The following is a 17,759-nucleotide window of genomic DNA, read 5'->3' on the forward strand; positions in this document are numbered from 1 at the left end:
AGTAGCATGAGGTAAAGCCACAAATGGCATCCTTACTATCAATATCTCAGGGAAGGCTTTCACACCTGATGAGGAAAGACAGCCGAGAATAGTATTAATGTTGTTCATTAGGTAGGTGTAATAGCTAATTTTAGACACTGCTCTATTTTATGGCATCTGTGTTTGAATGAGCTTTGTGTTCTTTCCCACCTCTTTTAATTGTCTCAGAAAATGCTTTGGTTAGATTACAGGGATCCTAAATGGTACTCTTCCTTCTTGACATTGACTACCCTAACAGAAACACTGAACTGGGAATCAGAGGATGTGGTTTCTAGTGCTAAAGCTGGCATTAACAAGCCTGAATGACCTTGAGTAAGCCATTTACCTTTTTGATTTTCAGTTTCTTTATTAATAGTGTTATCTGTATCATCATGATCATAATCATCATATTTGTATAATGTTCTATGATGAGGCATGTAAAGTATCTACAAATGTTAAATATGCATATAAATATTAGTTACAGTTATTACTAGATGACCTCAAAGGTTCTTTCTGGTTATAGTCCTATCATTCTAGGAGTCCTGTGTATAGCCACTTTAATACCCTGAGGTTAGTACTCAGATATTTCATAATTTTGGAAATCAATTTCAGCCTTAGGTTGACACTGAAAAATGAAGCAAAAATAGATATATGGATATACATGATTGGATGATCCTAACAAGTGACAGGCAAATAATTACTGTCAACACCTTTACTCATCCTCACTACATGGTAAAGAAAATGTTATATTTTTTTTTAATAATTGAAGACAAACAACCAATTCTCATTCTGACAATTTTTAAACCACAATTATCTGAGTCATTTGTCAGGTAGTCAGAAGAAAATATTTTAATACAAAAATGCTCAATTCCACAAGTATTTGTTAAACACCTATTACTGGGTTAACTACTAGAGATAGTAATACAAAAAGAGAAAATAAATAAATCCAAATATGTGAGTCATCCTCACTTGCAAAAAATTCAACATTAAAGAGAGACTTGAAGACATGTATTAACTAGATGGTGCAATGAATAGAGTACTGGCCCTGAAGTAAAGGAGGACCCAAGTTCAAATCCACTTTCAGGCACTTAACATTTATTAGCTGTGTGACCTTGGAAAAGTGACTTAACCTCATTGCCTAGCTGAAGAAAAAAACAAAGAAAGAAAGAAAGAAAAAGCAATTAAAATCTTGTCTTTATTATTTATAACCAGATGGCACAGTAAATAGAGTACTGGGGCTTGGAGTTAGGAAGACCTGTGTTCAAATCTAACCTCAGGTACTTACTAGCTACGTAACCTCAGGCAAATTACTTCATGGCTGTTTATCCCAGTGTTTTTATCTATAAAATAAGGATGATGATGAGAACACTTACTTCCTAGGGTTTTTATGAGGATTATGTGAAATCATAATTGTAATGCACTTAGTATAGTACCTGCCATATAGGAAGTTATATATAAATGGTAGTTACTGCTGCTTCTACCACCATCACCATCACTACTACTACTACTACTACTACTACTATTAAATTACTTAATACCACCCCCACCACTACCACCTGTTTCATTCAAGATACTTATCCTCCCTGAGTCTCAATTTCTTCATCTATAAAGTGAAGGGAATTTGATTAGATGGCTTCTATGTATAAATCTAGAGCTTCTTTTCAGCTCTAGATTTATGACCTTATAAATAATGCATGAGATAAGAAGTACATATGCTGGGGGGAAGAGCAAGAAAACAGCAGCTATTACCTGCCAGTAGCCTATTTGAGGACCCTATGTGCCTCTCTTCCATGTTGGGATCACCTGTAGCCATAAAATTAAAAGAAGGAATTCATAACTGGTATTTATAAAAGCTAATCCATTATATGAGGCAGCTAGGTGGTACAGTGGATAAAGCACTAAGCTTAGAATCAGGTAGAGTACTCTTCAGGAGCTCAAATCTGGCCTCAGACACTCCATTAGTTGTGGGTTTCTGAACAAGTCACTTAACACTAAGTTGCCTCAGTTTCCTAATCCATCAAATGAGCTTGAGTGGCAAATCACTCTAAAAGACCCAAAAATAGGGTCATGAAAAGTCAGACATGATTGAAACAATTCAGCAACAATGACAATCCATTATATTGGTGCAGGATTACTTAATAATGGATTGTCCCTATCTTAAAGGATGGAGAAGCTAATGAATCAAATGAGACTACATCACAAAAGAATTGTGTAATTATAAGGAGATAGTTGTTCATCTTGGTGTTTATTTGTCTTTTCTTGGGGTTGTTTTTGTATCCTTTTCCACAGGGAAAGACCTGTGTGCAAGGCTACCTTGTGAACTGGATCAATCCTTCAGCAGCCACTGAAGGATTTGGCAAAAATCAAATCTATAATATAAGGTCAATGACATCTGTGTCCTTGAAAATACCTAAGACTAGGATATCATTGTTCTATAAGAAATGATGAGCAGGCTGATTTCAGAAAAGCTGGGAAAAACTTACATGAACTGATACTAAGTGAAGTGAACAGAATCAAGAGAACATTGTACATGGTAACGACAAGTTTACATAATGATCAATTGTTATGGACTTGGTTTTTCTATGGGAAATGCCATCTGCATCCAGAGAGAGAATTATAGACTGAATGAGGATCAAAGTATAGTATTTTCACGTTTTTTTTTTTGTCTTCATCTTTGTTGTTTACTTGTGATTTTTCTTTCTTGTGTTTTTTTTTCTTTTTGATCTGATTCTTCATAGATAGCATGTCAAATATGGAAATAGGTTTAGAAGAATTACACATATTTGATTTATATTAGATTGCTCACTGTCTTGAGGGGGAGGGGTAAAGAGGGAGAAAATTTGGAACACAGGGTTTTGCAAAGCTCAGTATTGGAAACTATCTTTGCATGTATTTGGAGAAATAAAACACTATATATATAAAAAGAAAGAAAACACCTTATGATCTATTTTTTAGCTTCTCAAGAATGCCTTTATCTCAAGATCCTGGCTGTTAGAGGTCATAGGACCTCAAAAATGCTTAAGGAAGTGATGAAAAATCAGCAACTAGAAGTCTGGTAGAAGCTGCATGATCACGTATGCTAAATGTTATATAGGAATATTGGAATTTCAGGTAGCAATTGATATAAAGGATCTTTCAGATCCCTTCAAACACAAAGGTTTAATGACTACAAAAGGGAAATGGATATCTGAAGTGAAACTCATCTACTCATCTTATTTATTTATTTATTTATTTACAAAAGGTAGATTTATTTAAGAGAATGGATGACAGATAAAATAAAGGAATATGAAAGAATACAATAGACATCAGGAATGGGGGAGAAAGCCATTGTCTATCAAGGTGAAACTCATCTTTAACTCTGAAAAATGTTGGTTGTTATTTTTCAAAATTAACAGATAGTCGATGACTTGTTTGACTTCCACATGGTAAGCAATGTTAACATAGTAGGAAAAGCTCCGGCTTCAATAATAGCTGGATTCTATTGTGTCTCTCATACTTATTAGCTTGAGAGGGAGGACTAGTTATATTACCTCCCTGAGACTGTTTTCTTATCTCATCAGCTTTATATCCCATGTAAAATAAAAACTACTAACCTAAAATATCTACCTCAAAAAAGAAAACAAAAGGTTATAAGGGTCAAATGAAATGATTCATATAAAACAGTTCACAAACTTTAAATCACCATAACAAATATTGCTTAGTATTATTATCTCAAGTAAATTATGCCATGTGTACCTTCCTTCTATATTTGAAGTTTTATCATTGCTTCAAATATAGAAGGAAGGTACATATTCAAATATGGTACCTATAGAAGAAAGAAGGAAATATATATTTTATTCTTCCTCACTTGGGTCAATGTCATTCCCAATCATCAGGAAATAAAGAAGGGATGATCCTATGTCAGAATTTGATACTTTTTTAAAAATAGTACATTTAAATAAAGATGAGTATGGCTTCCTTTACTTCTATTAAAAATAAGGTTTTCTCTTAATCTTTCAGCATTGAAATCTTGTGTATGGGGCATCTAAGTGGTGTAGTGGATAGAGCACCAGCATTGAATTCAGGAGGACCCCAGTTCAAATCTGGTCTCAGACACTTAACACTTCCTAGCTGTGTGACCCTGGGCAAGTCACTCAACCCCAGCCTCAGGGGAAAAAAATAAATCTTGTATATTATTATGTCCATATTAATTCCTTAAAGATAGCAAATATCTTCATTAACCACTGAGAACTCCTCTATACTGTCTATAAAATTCAACAGCCTAATATTACTATATTAAATATTACATATTAACAATTAGTACATTAAAATTACATATTGATAATTAAATGTTATATATTATTAATTAAATATTACATATTAATTGAAGGACAAATATATGTTTGTGTGTTATTTAAATAAAACAAAAGGCAACCATATTAAAATTGAACTCATTTAAGTTTGCATTGCAATGCATTGCATTCAAACTGCTCAGAATTGAAGCAGATAGAATATTGTATCTGGAGTTAGGAAAATCTGAGTTCAAATTCATTCTTGTTATGTGACTCTGGGCAAGTCATTCTATCTGCCTCAATTTATTCATCTGCAAAAGGCCCCCTTCCCAGGATTGTTGTAAGGATAAGTAACATAATATTTGTAAGATATTTTGCAAATCTTAAATCAATATATAAATGCTAGCCATTACTATCAAAATTAATGTTCATCACTTACAGAGTGGTTAAACAAATCATGGTATATGTAATAGATTGTTGCACTATAAAAAACTACACAGTATTCAGAAAAATGTATGAACTGATAAAGAAGGAAGTAAACAGAATCAAGAGAATAATATTCACAATTACTACAATGAAGTAAAAGAAAAGAATATTAAAGTAATAAAACCTCAAAAAACTTTAATGAATAATCTTGGTTCTGAATAGCAGATCTGGAAACACACTTTCTTTCTTATAGTGGGGGAGATAAGGATTATAAATATAGAATATGGTACATATTATCAGAGGCAGTTCCAGTGTCTGTTGTTTTGCTTAAATGTTTTTATTATAAGAATAGATTCAATGGCTTAGGAAAGGAGGGATAAAAATGACATAAAAACTTATAAACTAAAATAATTTTTTCTTTAAATTTCACTTTTTTGGAAATTCCATTCTATGTATAATGGAATTTCCAAAAAGAAGTGGGTATATAGAATGTGGGGTAGGTCAGTACACTGAAAAGAATCCTGGACATAAAGTTTGGAAAATTGAGTTCAAATGACAGGTTCAACAAGTGTTAGATCAGTAGTTTGATCTCAGATCCATTAGTTAATTATTTAATCTTTCTAAACTTCAAATTTTTCATCTCTAAAATGGGGAGAGCAACTTTCATGCTACTCTTCCCCATAGTATTGTTAAAGTACTTTGGATTCTTTAAAGTACTCTATTAATGTGATATACTATTATACTGCATATTGCCCCCTTTTGAGTGAAAAGGTGACTTTTCCATTATTTAGTCTGAGATAAACTGCCAGGAAGGGGAGTTGTGCTTGTGATACTAATAGTATTATAATTGCTCATACTACATCATCTGAATTCTCTTAGTCATCCTTCCTTTGACCCAGCAGAACAACAGAAAAGACAGGTGACCAAGGTTAGAGTGTCACATCTAATCATCAGTAAATATTCTCTATAATTACTCTTGGCAAAATTGTTATACCTGCTTTTGCATGATATGGAATTAAAGAAACACTATTTGTATTTGTCTCTAATTTCTGCTTGAGACTAAGATTTGGCCTAAGAGTGTTAACAGTGAATGAGAATTGTGTGAAATTATAGCATTATAGGAGAAACAGACCAAAGAGATAGTTTAGCTAGGTGACACAGTGGGTTGAGCTCTTGGAGTTAGGTAGACCTGAGTTTAGAAATTCAGAAAGTTACTAATTGTGTAGCCCTATGCAAGTCCCCAAATCTCTGTGTGCAGCAGCTTCTAAATCTGTAAAGTGGGAATAACAGCATCTATCTCACAGGATGATTAATCCTGTTTTTATTTATAATTAATTAATCACAGGGTTATTAAGACATCAAATGAGATATTTGTAAAGCATTAGCACTATACTTACACACAGGAGTTGCTTAATAAATGCTTCTTTCTTTCCTTCAAAGATGTAATAGAAGTTCTACTCTTGACTAACACTCAGCATTCCTTTTTGAATCTGAATTACAGTCGCTAGTAATATTACAGCCATATTGGCTTTCATTTCTAGGCAAAGTCAACACCCCCTCTATATCATGCTAAATAAATTATTCCATCACGGATAACCTTCTATTTGTTCTGATCATTTTAACCTCCAGCCAAAGATGTTCTTTCCCAGAAGAAATGTATTTCATATTTGTCCTTGAGGGAAAAGGAAACTTTATCAGCTAAAGACAATAGTAGCATTTTGCCAACAGAAATAGGATAACTCCAATGAATTTCTCAACTGAAATTTTCTGGGTATTAGAATTAAATAATGGTAGTTTAAGTGTTTAAAGCATTGCCTGATAGTCCCACTTATAGATGTACTTGTGATTAGATGTCATCCATTTAACCTTTTTTGGCTTTGGTTTCCTCTTCTGTAAAAGAGAAATACCATTATTTATCTATAGAAAGCCAGAAAGATTGATTAACAAATATGTTCTGCCATTATCAAAAAAAATCCTATATTATATTTCAATAATGATGTGCTATTCATGGTGCTTTCATATATATAATTTCCTTTGACTATTCACAACTATTTCATGAGTGGCTTGGGCAAGTACTATTATTCCCATTTTATAGATGAAAAAAATTAGGAGATGAAATGTCTCATCCAGAGCTACAAGGGAACTTTGTTACAGTGATCTCAGTGATCTCAGTGAACTCAGACCTTTTCTCTCTTAACTTTATTAATCTTTCCAGTAAACTGAACTACTTCCACTAAGGCATAGCATAACACTAAAATGGTATTTCTAAAATGTTGAGGTTAAACAAAGGAAAATGAACTTATGTACTTATCACCCTTTGGAGGGAAAAGTCTGTTCAGGCTTATATGAGCTTCCCTTCATGGCTAGATATCTATCGATCCATCCATCCATCTATCTATCCATCTAGCCAGCCAGCCAGCCATCAGTATATCAAAGTAGGAGTGTTTCTTGGTCTGAGAAAATCATTTTCTGATTGCATTGCTTTTTTTTTTTTTAATTCAGTCTTAAATTGATAGAAACAATGTAAATTCATAGTTATCTTTTTTTAAACTTAATGCAGATTTATCATTTAAGAAATCAGAAATTTATATAGAATGAAAAACAGGGAGCATCCCCTTGACTAATTCAGTTCTTCTATGTTTCCAATCTAATATTTTGGCATGTGCCATCTTCTGCCACAATCCCTGCAAAAGAAAAGCTTAATGTTTCATCACCAAATCCCATGTCAGTTTCAGTGCATTTCTTCCTGTTTGATACTAGAAACTTGATTTAAGTTCCCACAAAGAGGTCTACCATCCTTTTCCAGTCATAAGACTGGGCTCTTTTGTTTGTTTGTTTGGGTTTATATACCTAAACCACATAGCAAAATAATGAGATAATGAATAGATGGAGCCCCAGCTGAGCCGATTTTACAGCTCTATTTCGGTATACATTGTGTACTCCCACTTAGCTCTAGTGAGTTAAAGTGATATGAACTCCTTCGAAATGCATTTCCACTCAGATTTTAAACCACCGAGAAACCTGTGTGAACAGAGCAAGGGATCTAGCTCTCTCCAGAGTTACCTCTACAAAGTCAGAGAAACGCACACCAATACAGAGCCATATACAAGCACGTAGATAGGTTTCTTTGTCCATATAAATGCTTAGAAGCAACAATTCATTCATCTCAAGCCAGTTAAATATGAATCTTTTCCCAATCGTAGGCAGAGCTTAAGAGGCACAAATGGGCCCCACGCTAATAATGATCATAGTGCATGGTCCATGTTTCTTTCCTTTCTTAAACCAGCACGTCTGTTGGACAGGACCAGTCACCAACATTCGCCTCCCCCAAGCCGTCCCTTAACTCCTCAACGTTCCATTTTCGTACTTTGCCTGGGTTTGCTTCAGGCCTCTTGCCTCTTTCTCTCCGTCTTTATATTCCAGAAAGGGCTCAGTGTGTCTGCACGAGAAACAAGCAGAGAGAAGCCCTGCCCCTGCCTCCTTTTCTTCGCCTGGACAGCAGCAGCGACACCATCCCCCGCCTTCCTGTAGCTTGCACAATGAGGGGCTCAGCTCGCCTGAAGTGGGACGGCTGCACCCAAGCCCCCTTATTTCTAGGAGACCACTCCAACAAGAAAGGACCCTGGCTCCCCACGGGTCGCGCAAGGACTGCTTAGTGCACAGAGCTTGGTAATGAGCTGTCCGAGGACTTATAAGAAAAGAAAAGGGCATTCCCCTCCTCCTCTCCACCAAGATGTGCGTATCTGCGCTCACACACACGCATACACACACATTCACAAACACACCAGCAAAGAGCACATCTCTAGGGCACAATATCATTCCCAAACTACCTCCCCTACCAGCCACCCAGAGGGGGGGGCCCTAATTCCTCTCTCTGGGACAACGCTGCCGCCAATGGGGTGCGCTTCCTTTACTAGTGCTGCAGGCAGAACCACTCCCCCCTCTCCCAGTCCCCGGGCCCCAAACCCAGTCCCAACGGGACCGAAGTACAATCTTTGGAGCAAGGGAAGCCACACTCCACCCCCCCGGCCTCTGCCAACATCTGGGGTCCCCGCAGCCCACGCCCCTCCCGGTCAGTACCGGCGAGCCCCCGTTCTCCTCGCAGCTCTGCTCACCTGTTCAGCATTTTCCTGATCCTCTGGCGCACGCTGGAGGCGGACGAGGCAGAGAGACTCCCGCCGCTGCTCCCACTGCTCTCGGCCGGCAGATTCTCGATGGTGGCCACGACATGGTTGGGCTGCTGTTGCTGTTGCTGCTGCAGCTGCTGCTGTTGCTGCTGCTGTTCCGGGGAGATCATCGCGGTGGCGGCGGCGGCGGCTACGGCGGCTGTGGGAGGGCGATCAGAACGCAGCAGCTGGGCGCATTCTGCGCTGCCCCAGGTCTGGCCAGGCGAGGAGAGAAGGAGGAGAAAGAGGGAGTCCCCGGGCTGACGCTGCAGGGGAGAGGCGGTGCTGTTGATGGAGGGGCAGGGAGGTTGAGCGTGGCGGCTGCTGCTGTTTCCGCGGGCGGGCGGGCGGGCGGCGTGTAAACCCTCACCCAGCCCCAGCCTCAGCGTTCGCTCACTCTCTAACCCGGAGTGCGCGCACCCTCACTCTGCTGCTGTTGCTGCTGTTACACCGCCTCCGCTGCCTCTTCCTTCTCCTCCTCCTCAAGCAGAGACTCCAAAGTGCTTTCACACTATTCAGAGAGCCATCAGAGAGACATTCTCTCCTGTTCCCGTTCCGTAGTGGGGTCCAGCCCGTTGAAGCGAGACCATAGTGATATGGATTTATTTTACTCTGACTCTCCTTCCCCAAGTCCCCCGCCCATCTACCCCTACCCCCAGTTCTTCGTTGAAGTAGCAGGTTAGGGAAGAAAGCGCAGGTGAACTGCAGGTTTCTCCTCCCCCGCAAGAAGCGAGTCGGGTAGGTTTCCTTTTTACCCGCGGAGCAGCTAATCTTTCTCCGAGAGTAAGAGGCCAAGAAAAAAAGAAAATAAGAAAGCAGCAATAGGGGCAGCAACAGATCAGAGAGATGTGGGAATGCTGCTCTGCTGGGATAGTCACTTTTTCCTCTCGGCAGAGGGAGCCCTTGAGGTGCTTAATTTTCCCCAGACCCTCCTGTCCTCTCTCGTTATCCACTAGTCTCTATTCGCTTATTTTCGGCTCCCTGTCCTAAAATATCAGGAGTTGTAAATCCCGTTGTTAGAAACTTCCAGCACCACTTTCTTCCGGACAGCGGCAAAAAGCCGGGCAGTATTTGCTTATTGGACACTTTTCTACTGTCGGGATTTATATAACTCCTGTAACGAAAATACTAAGTTTTAAGGACATGGGTGGGCAAGCGATTTCCTACATGGCGCTCTACAAAGAAAAGGAAAAAAAAAAAAAATTACCAACCCATATCCCAATCTTTCACATTCATGAAATTCTCTATTGTAAAATATCCTCTGCCTGAAAATAGATCATATGTTTATGAAGCTCAAACTCAAAACAGTCCAAATTAAGCATGTATTTCTTGAAATCAACATGCTTCCCTCCATTTTAACATTAGTTTTCAATTTTAAGACTTCTTTCACTTCAAAAACATCTAAAGATTTACCTGAAAGGAACCCAGATGCCGTCTTCCATAAGGTAATCCTAGTAGGATCCTTGAGATTTGCCTTCAGGATCTGAGGACCCCCTTTCGGAGACCATAATGAAAATTTTGCCTAACTGATCATTTTGGTTCAACCTGATAGCAAATTATTATAGAAATGTATATATTAAAACAATATTTGTTGTAACTCCAGGTGCCTGTCATGAATGATTGCATATTTTGACGTTCTATTCTTTCACATTTAACTTTATTTTTAATATTTTTGTCACTTCACAAATTGATATTGTCTGCACTTTTAATTTTGCATTCACCCCTAGTAATTTCTTAAGAAGAATTTTATATCTGTATTTCTCTACTGTATCCAAATGGTCTAAATCTCTTCTGAGTCAGAAATGTGAGATAAAGATGGATAAGATTAAAGCATGTAAAATAACAATTCTGCTTTGTGCTTGTTGAAAGTACTTTTCACATTAGAATCCCTAAGCAGTTCATGAACCTTACCTTTTTATTCTCTGAATCTTCTAGTAAAATCCCCAAAGTTGAAAGTCTTATGTTTCTGACAGAGAAGTAGATGCAGAAAGGTTAACTATTAGAGAATGAACTAATATGGATATGAATGAGCATAAAATGGGGAAACCTCCAGGCATATGAAACTATCTTTCTTCATTCCCATTGGTTCAAGTGCTATTGTTGATCTTGCCTCTTCACAAGCTAAAGCTGTTTTTATTTACTGATTTAAAGAAGAAAAGAAAATGAGCTTTAACTTTAAATAGTCAAGTGTGAGAAATCATAGTGCTTTAGTCTGGTGTCAGTGATTCAAGTCCAAGTTATTTCAATACAATCATTTGTGAGATACACTAATCTTGACATTGGAGATGCAAAGAAAAAAAGATACAGTTTTATTCCTCTTTGCAACATTACTATTAAGTTTCTGCTGGTATTTCTAATATAGTGAAAAAAGTATCTGTTTTGGAGTGATAGCAAATAAGTTCAATTAAAGCTCTTCATCTTGCTGTTTATGTTACCCTGGACAAGTTATTGAATGTGTCAACTGTAGCTTTTTTTAGTTAAATTCAGGAATTTCAATTACAATCAATAGCAGTTGACCAAAATGAAGACTGAAGCCTGAATTCTTATAATTAATGCTGTTTGAAAGAATCAACATTTTGGACTTAAAGAATCCCAAAGATTATCTAGACCAACCCATACCTGAAGCACAAATCTCCTTTAGGGATTAAGTCAACAGAGACAGAATCCATGTTTGAACCTAACAAAAACAAGGGAATAGAAAACATTTATCTCCATTAAACAAAACTATTACAAAACATTTTTGGGCCTTTAAATTTAGACCCATTTAAAAATGCATAATAAACAGACCTCAGCCCAAACAGGAACCAATTTTGTTGTGTTTCTCTAAAATCATGTTATCAAAGTTTAAATTTTTCCCCAAATCTCCAAATCTTTAGGGGATTAACTTACTATCCTTAAAATAAATAAATAAATAAAATAAAATAAAATAAATAAAAATTCCAAGTTCCACAAAAAAAAAAAAAATAATAATAACTTACTATCCTTTAGCAAATAAGCAAATAATTTTCTATTTGAAGAGTCAAGAGATGGGGTTGAGTCCTGGTTTTGACATAGACATGTTATTTGTGACTATGGCCAGGTTGATTTTTTCTCATCTGCAAAATTAAGGTAACAATGCTTTCATTATTTAGCTGGCTACATTGTCAGAGAAGCCTTTCTGTTGGGGTTCAAGAAGATAATTTGTGGTGTCTTTGAAATAATTTAGGACTTGGGCCATCTCCAAATCAAGTAAAGGTTTTTATTAATATTAATTGAGAATCATGCACTCAGAGCAGGCTATGCTCCTATAAAGAATCTATCAGGACAGAGCAGGAGTCAGCCACCCAATGAAGCAAGACAAAGATATTTACGGAATCTGATTATATCACAAGATATATAGATTTTGAGGTCACAGGAGTTTTCTAACATGGGGAAATTCTAAAACCTTGATGGAACTGTGAATGTGGTTACTTAGAATGCATACAGAAAAGCTCATTTTAGGGGAGTATTAATGTATGATAATGATATTATAATTAGCCTGATTTTGTCATAAGTTCTCCCAAAGGACAACAAAGAAGGATAGTACACAGGTGCCATGTCAGGAGAAAAATTAATTAAAGTTTGTGGTGTAATGTCTTGCTCTGCATATTGTTGGTGCTGCTTTTTTATTGACTGATTTCTAAGGAATGACTAGATTTGATGGAGGATGGAATTATAGACCATGTAGACCTATACCAGTACCTATCAGCTAGTAATTGAAGATTTCTGTGGGATTAGGGATGGGGAGAACTCAGTTTTGGGCTAAGGCAACAATAAAAAATTTTTCACTTTCTTTGAAAATTATAAAGTCTGTTAAAGGCTATATATTATAGTTTTATTAATATTTTTCAAGGTACATTGCTATTCTTCCATAAAAATTCTACTCTAAAGCCTCATTGTCAAGCTAGAGTGAGTCCATTTTTTCAAAGACTATGTAAACAGACTTTAGGTTCTAACAGATTCTACCAATCTGGACAACTAGCTTCAAGTAGAGCCCCAGTAGCAGATATCTATAACTATGACTGTTCTCTCAGAATGTAGATTCAAAGAGGTATACCATCAGAACACTGACTGCTAGAGGATGAATTCTTGGACCACAATAACCTTTGAACAATACAAAATGGCCAACAGTCAATCCTTCTGGCTCTTCTTCTGATCCCATAGTGATAGTGATGAAATGGGAAAGATAACAATGGATCTTTAAAAAAAAATCTTTTTGACTGTCTAAAAATATTAACTGTTGATTCTCTGAATGTATGCATCAAGTAACAAATATGCTGCCAGACAAACTAAGCTCTAAATATGTTTAATATAATTTTGCACAAATGAAATCATAAGATAAAGAAGCACTATCTAAATAGCAAGATAGCATATTATGGAAATTTTTGTGACATTCTAAAAAGGCCAAGGGTAAAGTGGCAGAGTTGACTTTGTGTGTGACAAAGGCAACAAGAAACAATATTTTATGAGACTTGGTGATCTCTTTTTGCCATGCTCCTGATAAGCATATGAAGACAGATGATAATTAATTATTGCAACTTATACATCTCTGTGTGTGTGTCTGTAAGAAAAAAGTAAACAAATTTCAGGGGGGGATTTGATGATCTCCAAACCAAGACATATATACCTTGATATTCAGTGTTTTCAATGCAAAGGTTGGTGCAAGGGAGATATACATGTCTTTGTTTTATAATTTTAAACCAATGCATACATGTGAACTTTCTTATGTGCATGGTCTGTTCAGAATATTTAGAAATTTAAAAGCAGCATATTATACATATAATCTTCAAGGAAATACTAAACAAGAAAGTGTACAATGTTACTTTAAATGAAACTGTCTACAACTTAAATAGGAATCTTTTTTTTTTCTCCATCTCTGTCTCTGTTTCTCTCTATCTCTGTCTCTTTCTCTCAGTCTCTGCCTCTCTCTTTCATTGGTAATATATACAAATTAATATCAAATGTACAATGAAGGATAAAATAAAGAGATGACATAAAATCTATTATAAGAGCTCCAACTCAATCCTTTTCAATAAGCTACTAAAACTGAAAAATGGTGAACTTAAAGATAATGAGTCTGGTTTTCAAAATATTTTAGAATTAGATTCACACAAAAACAGTTATCACAATGGGAAGACAAGAAAAACCCAGAAAACACCTTATCCAGGAAACATTTGACTTTCTTTCCAAACAGAAGGACATAGTAGCCAAGGGCAATATGATTCAAAGTACAAGATCATTTATAGAACATAATAAAGTGAAAATGGTGGGGGAAGGAGGTTACAAGCAATGATACCTTAAAATATTTTAAATGTTGGCAGAGAAAATGAACCTAAAGCCTAGTCTGCTTTTGAAGAAGTAAGGGAACATGGCTATGGAACTCAGATTATATATATATATATATGTTTTGCTGAATTTTTTTTCTCTTCCTTTTTAAAGAAGGGATGTACTTTTTAGGAATGAGTGGACACAATGATATAGTGAAAATGTAGGCAATATAAAAATGTAGGTACTGATAAACATTTTAAATGAAAGTAATAATTCCAGACAAAGAAAGAGTTAGATTAGAAGCTTGGTATGAAACTCAGCTAAGTCAGATCCCTTCAAGAGTACTTAGATCAGGGGTAGCTAGGTGGTACACTAGATAGATCACCAGCCCTGAAGACAGGAGGACCTGAGTTCAAATTTGCTCTCAGACACTTAACACTTCCTACCTGTGTGGTAAAGTTACTTAACTCCAATTGCCTCAGGAAAAAAAAAGAGTACTTAGATCAATATCTAACTGAGAAAATCCATATGACAAACTCTTCCAATTTTCATACCTCCATTCACTCTTTTATTTAACCATATTAGCATATTTGCTATACCGGAAACAGAATACTTCATCTTCTACTTCAATAAAATCCTTGTGTTGGAACAAAATTTAGAAGTCATTGAATCTCTCTCTCTCTCTCTCTCTCTCTCTCTCTCTCTCTCTCTCTCTCTCTCTCTCTCTCTCTCTCTCTCTCTCTCTCTCTCTTCTCTCTCTCTCTCACACAAACACACACATATTCATGGATTACTTCTACAAAAATACTTCACATAAAATGTTCATCCAGCCCCTGGCTTCCAATGATTATGAGCTTATAATATTTGACATTTAGGCAGCAGTTTGAGTTTGCATAGGATTTTGTATACCTTATCTTATTTGAGCCATGCAACTGTGTTATGAAGTGGGTATGACAAGTATTTTTAAGACCATTTTATAGATTAGGAAAGTGAGCCTTGGAGAGGTTGTAAATTACTCAGTCACATAGTTAGCAAGTATCATAAGTCAATTAGGAGCCAGATTTTTCCTGGCCCTGTGCCCATCACTCTATTCATCATGTCATTCTTCCTTTTTTTGGTCAATATTTACTATTTTGCCTCACTATTTTACAGTAATTTTTTTCACATTCAGAAGCACTGGACTACATCAGAAAAAAGTTCATTCACACAGTACTTGCCCCTACAACTTTCCACTTTGCGCACAATGTTATTCTGCCATAGTTGCTAGCATAGTCAGATGAATGTTAGAACTGTCCATGATAATTGCTTCTGGGCATTCACTTTCATGAATGTGTCTGGCACAGCCACTAACCACAAAAAAAAAAAAAAAAAAAAGGATTTATTGCACATTTCAACAATGATTGGTGGGACAATAATTTTTTAAAGCTTTTGTTCCAACAATGAATTATTGTTATTTCCACTTCTTCTTTTCCTTTTCTTTCCTGGTATCACTCTTTGAACAGTTGAAATCCTTTAGGATTCCAAATTTGGCTTACATATACCTGACCAGCTGCTGCTCACTTCAATAAAATCTTTAATTGTGTATGCCTAAGAGTAAAATTTGACCTGTGCCGAATTTTAAATGCTAATCTTACCAAAACACAGCAGTTAATCTATTCCATGCCCAACACCTGCTATATCATCTTGGAGAAAAGCACAATCCAAAATATTTAATTCATATCCCCAAACCTTCCAATAGTTGCTTCAAGTTGTTTGTGTAATCTAAGCTCAAATATTGTTGGGCACATGTAAATTCAGTGGTACTCTTTCAGTCATTCCATTTTATGCCTTTTTCCTTTATATCAGAGTGAACATTTATAGTAATAATTATGAAATTTATGACATTTAGAAAATACTGTATCTGTAGTATTAATTCACAAATTCAAACAATGGGAAAGATATAAAAGGGGGAAATTATATGACATCTCTAGTTTTTATTTTAGGGAAAAAAGGATAAACAGGGAAATTTTCTTAATACATTTTACAATTAGATTCTAGAAATGTCAACAAGCTGTGAGAGAAGTGAACAAATTCAACTCAGAAAATATGGATGAAGCACCTTAGCCATATCCTCTTGAAAAACTAGTTTCACAAGCTCCTATTAATTAGACAGACAATGCAATCATTTAAAGTAAAAGTATTTAATGAAATAGTATAATAAGAAAAGGAGCAGTAGAAACCTTTCCCAATAAGTGGAGCATATTCTTTCATAAGTACTCATAGCATCCATAGAAAAATGAACATGCATAGGGAGTATATATGAAGGGGCACACATGTAAAGAATAAGTATTTAAGTGAAATGTGTTGAACCCTCAACACTGTAGGTTCACCAATGTCTTCTGATGATATCAACACACTATGACTGTTGAGCATTGCATGTTTCTAGATAGGTGGTCCCTTTAGGGTATTACTTCCTGCTAATCTCATGTGACCACTGCTGGATAATAATCTGATGTTGCTATGAAAATAGTGCTGTTCATCTATATACACGGGGTTGTGGATATCCTCTATGATATCAGTTCCTGGCTTTAGCTGAAGTCCTTATATAAAGTCTCTTCCATAAAAAAGACATGAGATCTATCATTTTTCTTTTACCTTGGAATTTAAAAGCTTAAGCTTGAATTATTTTAGTGATAGAAGCAGGTTCTTCATAAACTAAGTTATCGATATAGAAAAAATAAGCATTATCTGCTTTCTTTCCACAATCTATCAGATCATAGATGTTTAGTTACCTGTGGATTTTTTTCTCAGAAGGAAATTCAGCTTCTGAGGGGGAAATTATTTTAAACACAGAACACTTTGACAACTGAATAGAACCTGTAAGCATTTCATCGGGGTTTGAATTTTGCTTCCTCTTTCTCATCTAGAGCAATGTCTTGAATTCAAGTCTATTTGACTTGGGGTTAGAAAGTTTACTTTGACTTTGATCTAGTCTTTATTAACAACCTTTGCCTCCTTCAAAATCAGCCTTAGGAACTACCTTTCAGTAAACTACCAAGAGCTGTAAGAGTTCCTCTATACCCTTTCAAATGAATGCAAATGGAAGTGGAGTGAAAAGTACATCTCTCTCTCTCTCTCTCTCTCTCTCTCTCTCTCTCTCTCTCTCTCTCTCTCTCTCTCTCTCTCTCTCTCTCTCTCTCTCTCTCTTCTCACACACACACACACACACACACACACACACACACACACACACAACCAGGCTGACTAACTTCAGCAAATAGTGAGTCACAGCCCTCCATTTCAACCCTTTCTTCTAAATTTCTAAATTCTTTATTATACATGTGGTGAACAACAAATATTTGTTGTGTGTGACTTTAAACCATTCTGCGTTTGTCATGAATCTACGATGTACACATTTCTGGGTCAAGTACTGTGTATATAAAGACAAAAATTAAATAATCCCTGACTTCAAAAAAATTAACATTCTCTTGGAACCACCAGAATGAACATGGTTGGTTCTAGGAGAGAAGAGTGCCCTAGAGGTGGAAGAACAAAGAAAAATGCTGGCGTTTGTTTTGGAAGGAAAGTAACATTAGGCAATCCCATGTTTGGT

General features: G+C 36.3%; 1 protein-coding gene across 1 annotated transcript in view; it reads right to left on the reverse strand.

Moving 5' to 3' along the window:
• Positions 1-9,234, reverse strand: part of SLC35F1 (solute carrier family 35 member F1) — a 540,470-nt gene extending 531,236 nt beyond the window's left edge. The window contains exon 1 of the mRNA XM_074310013.1: positions 8,831-9,234. Coding sequence (XP_074166114.1) covers positions 8,831-9,012 — 182 coding nt within the window. The 5' untranslated portion in view covers positions 9,013-9,234. The remainder of the gene's footprint in view (positions 1-8,830) is intronic.
• Between the last annotated feature and the right edge of the window lie 8,525 nt (positions 9,235-17,759).

This window comes from Sminthopsis crassicaudata, chromosome 4 (assembly GCF_048593235.1).
Source record: "Sminthopsis crassicaudata isolate SCR6 chromosome 4, ASM4859323v1, whole genome shotgun sequence".
Lineage (NCBI taxonomy): Eukaryota > Metazoa > Chordata > Mammalia > Dasyuromorphia > Dasyuridae > Sminthopsis > Sminthopsis crassicaudata.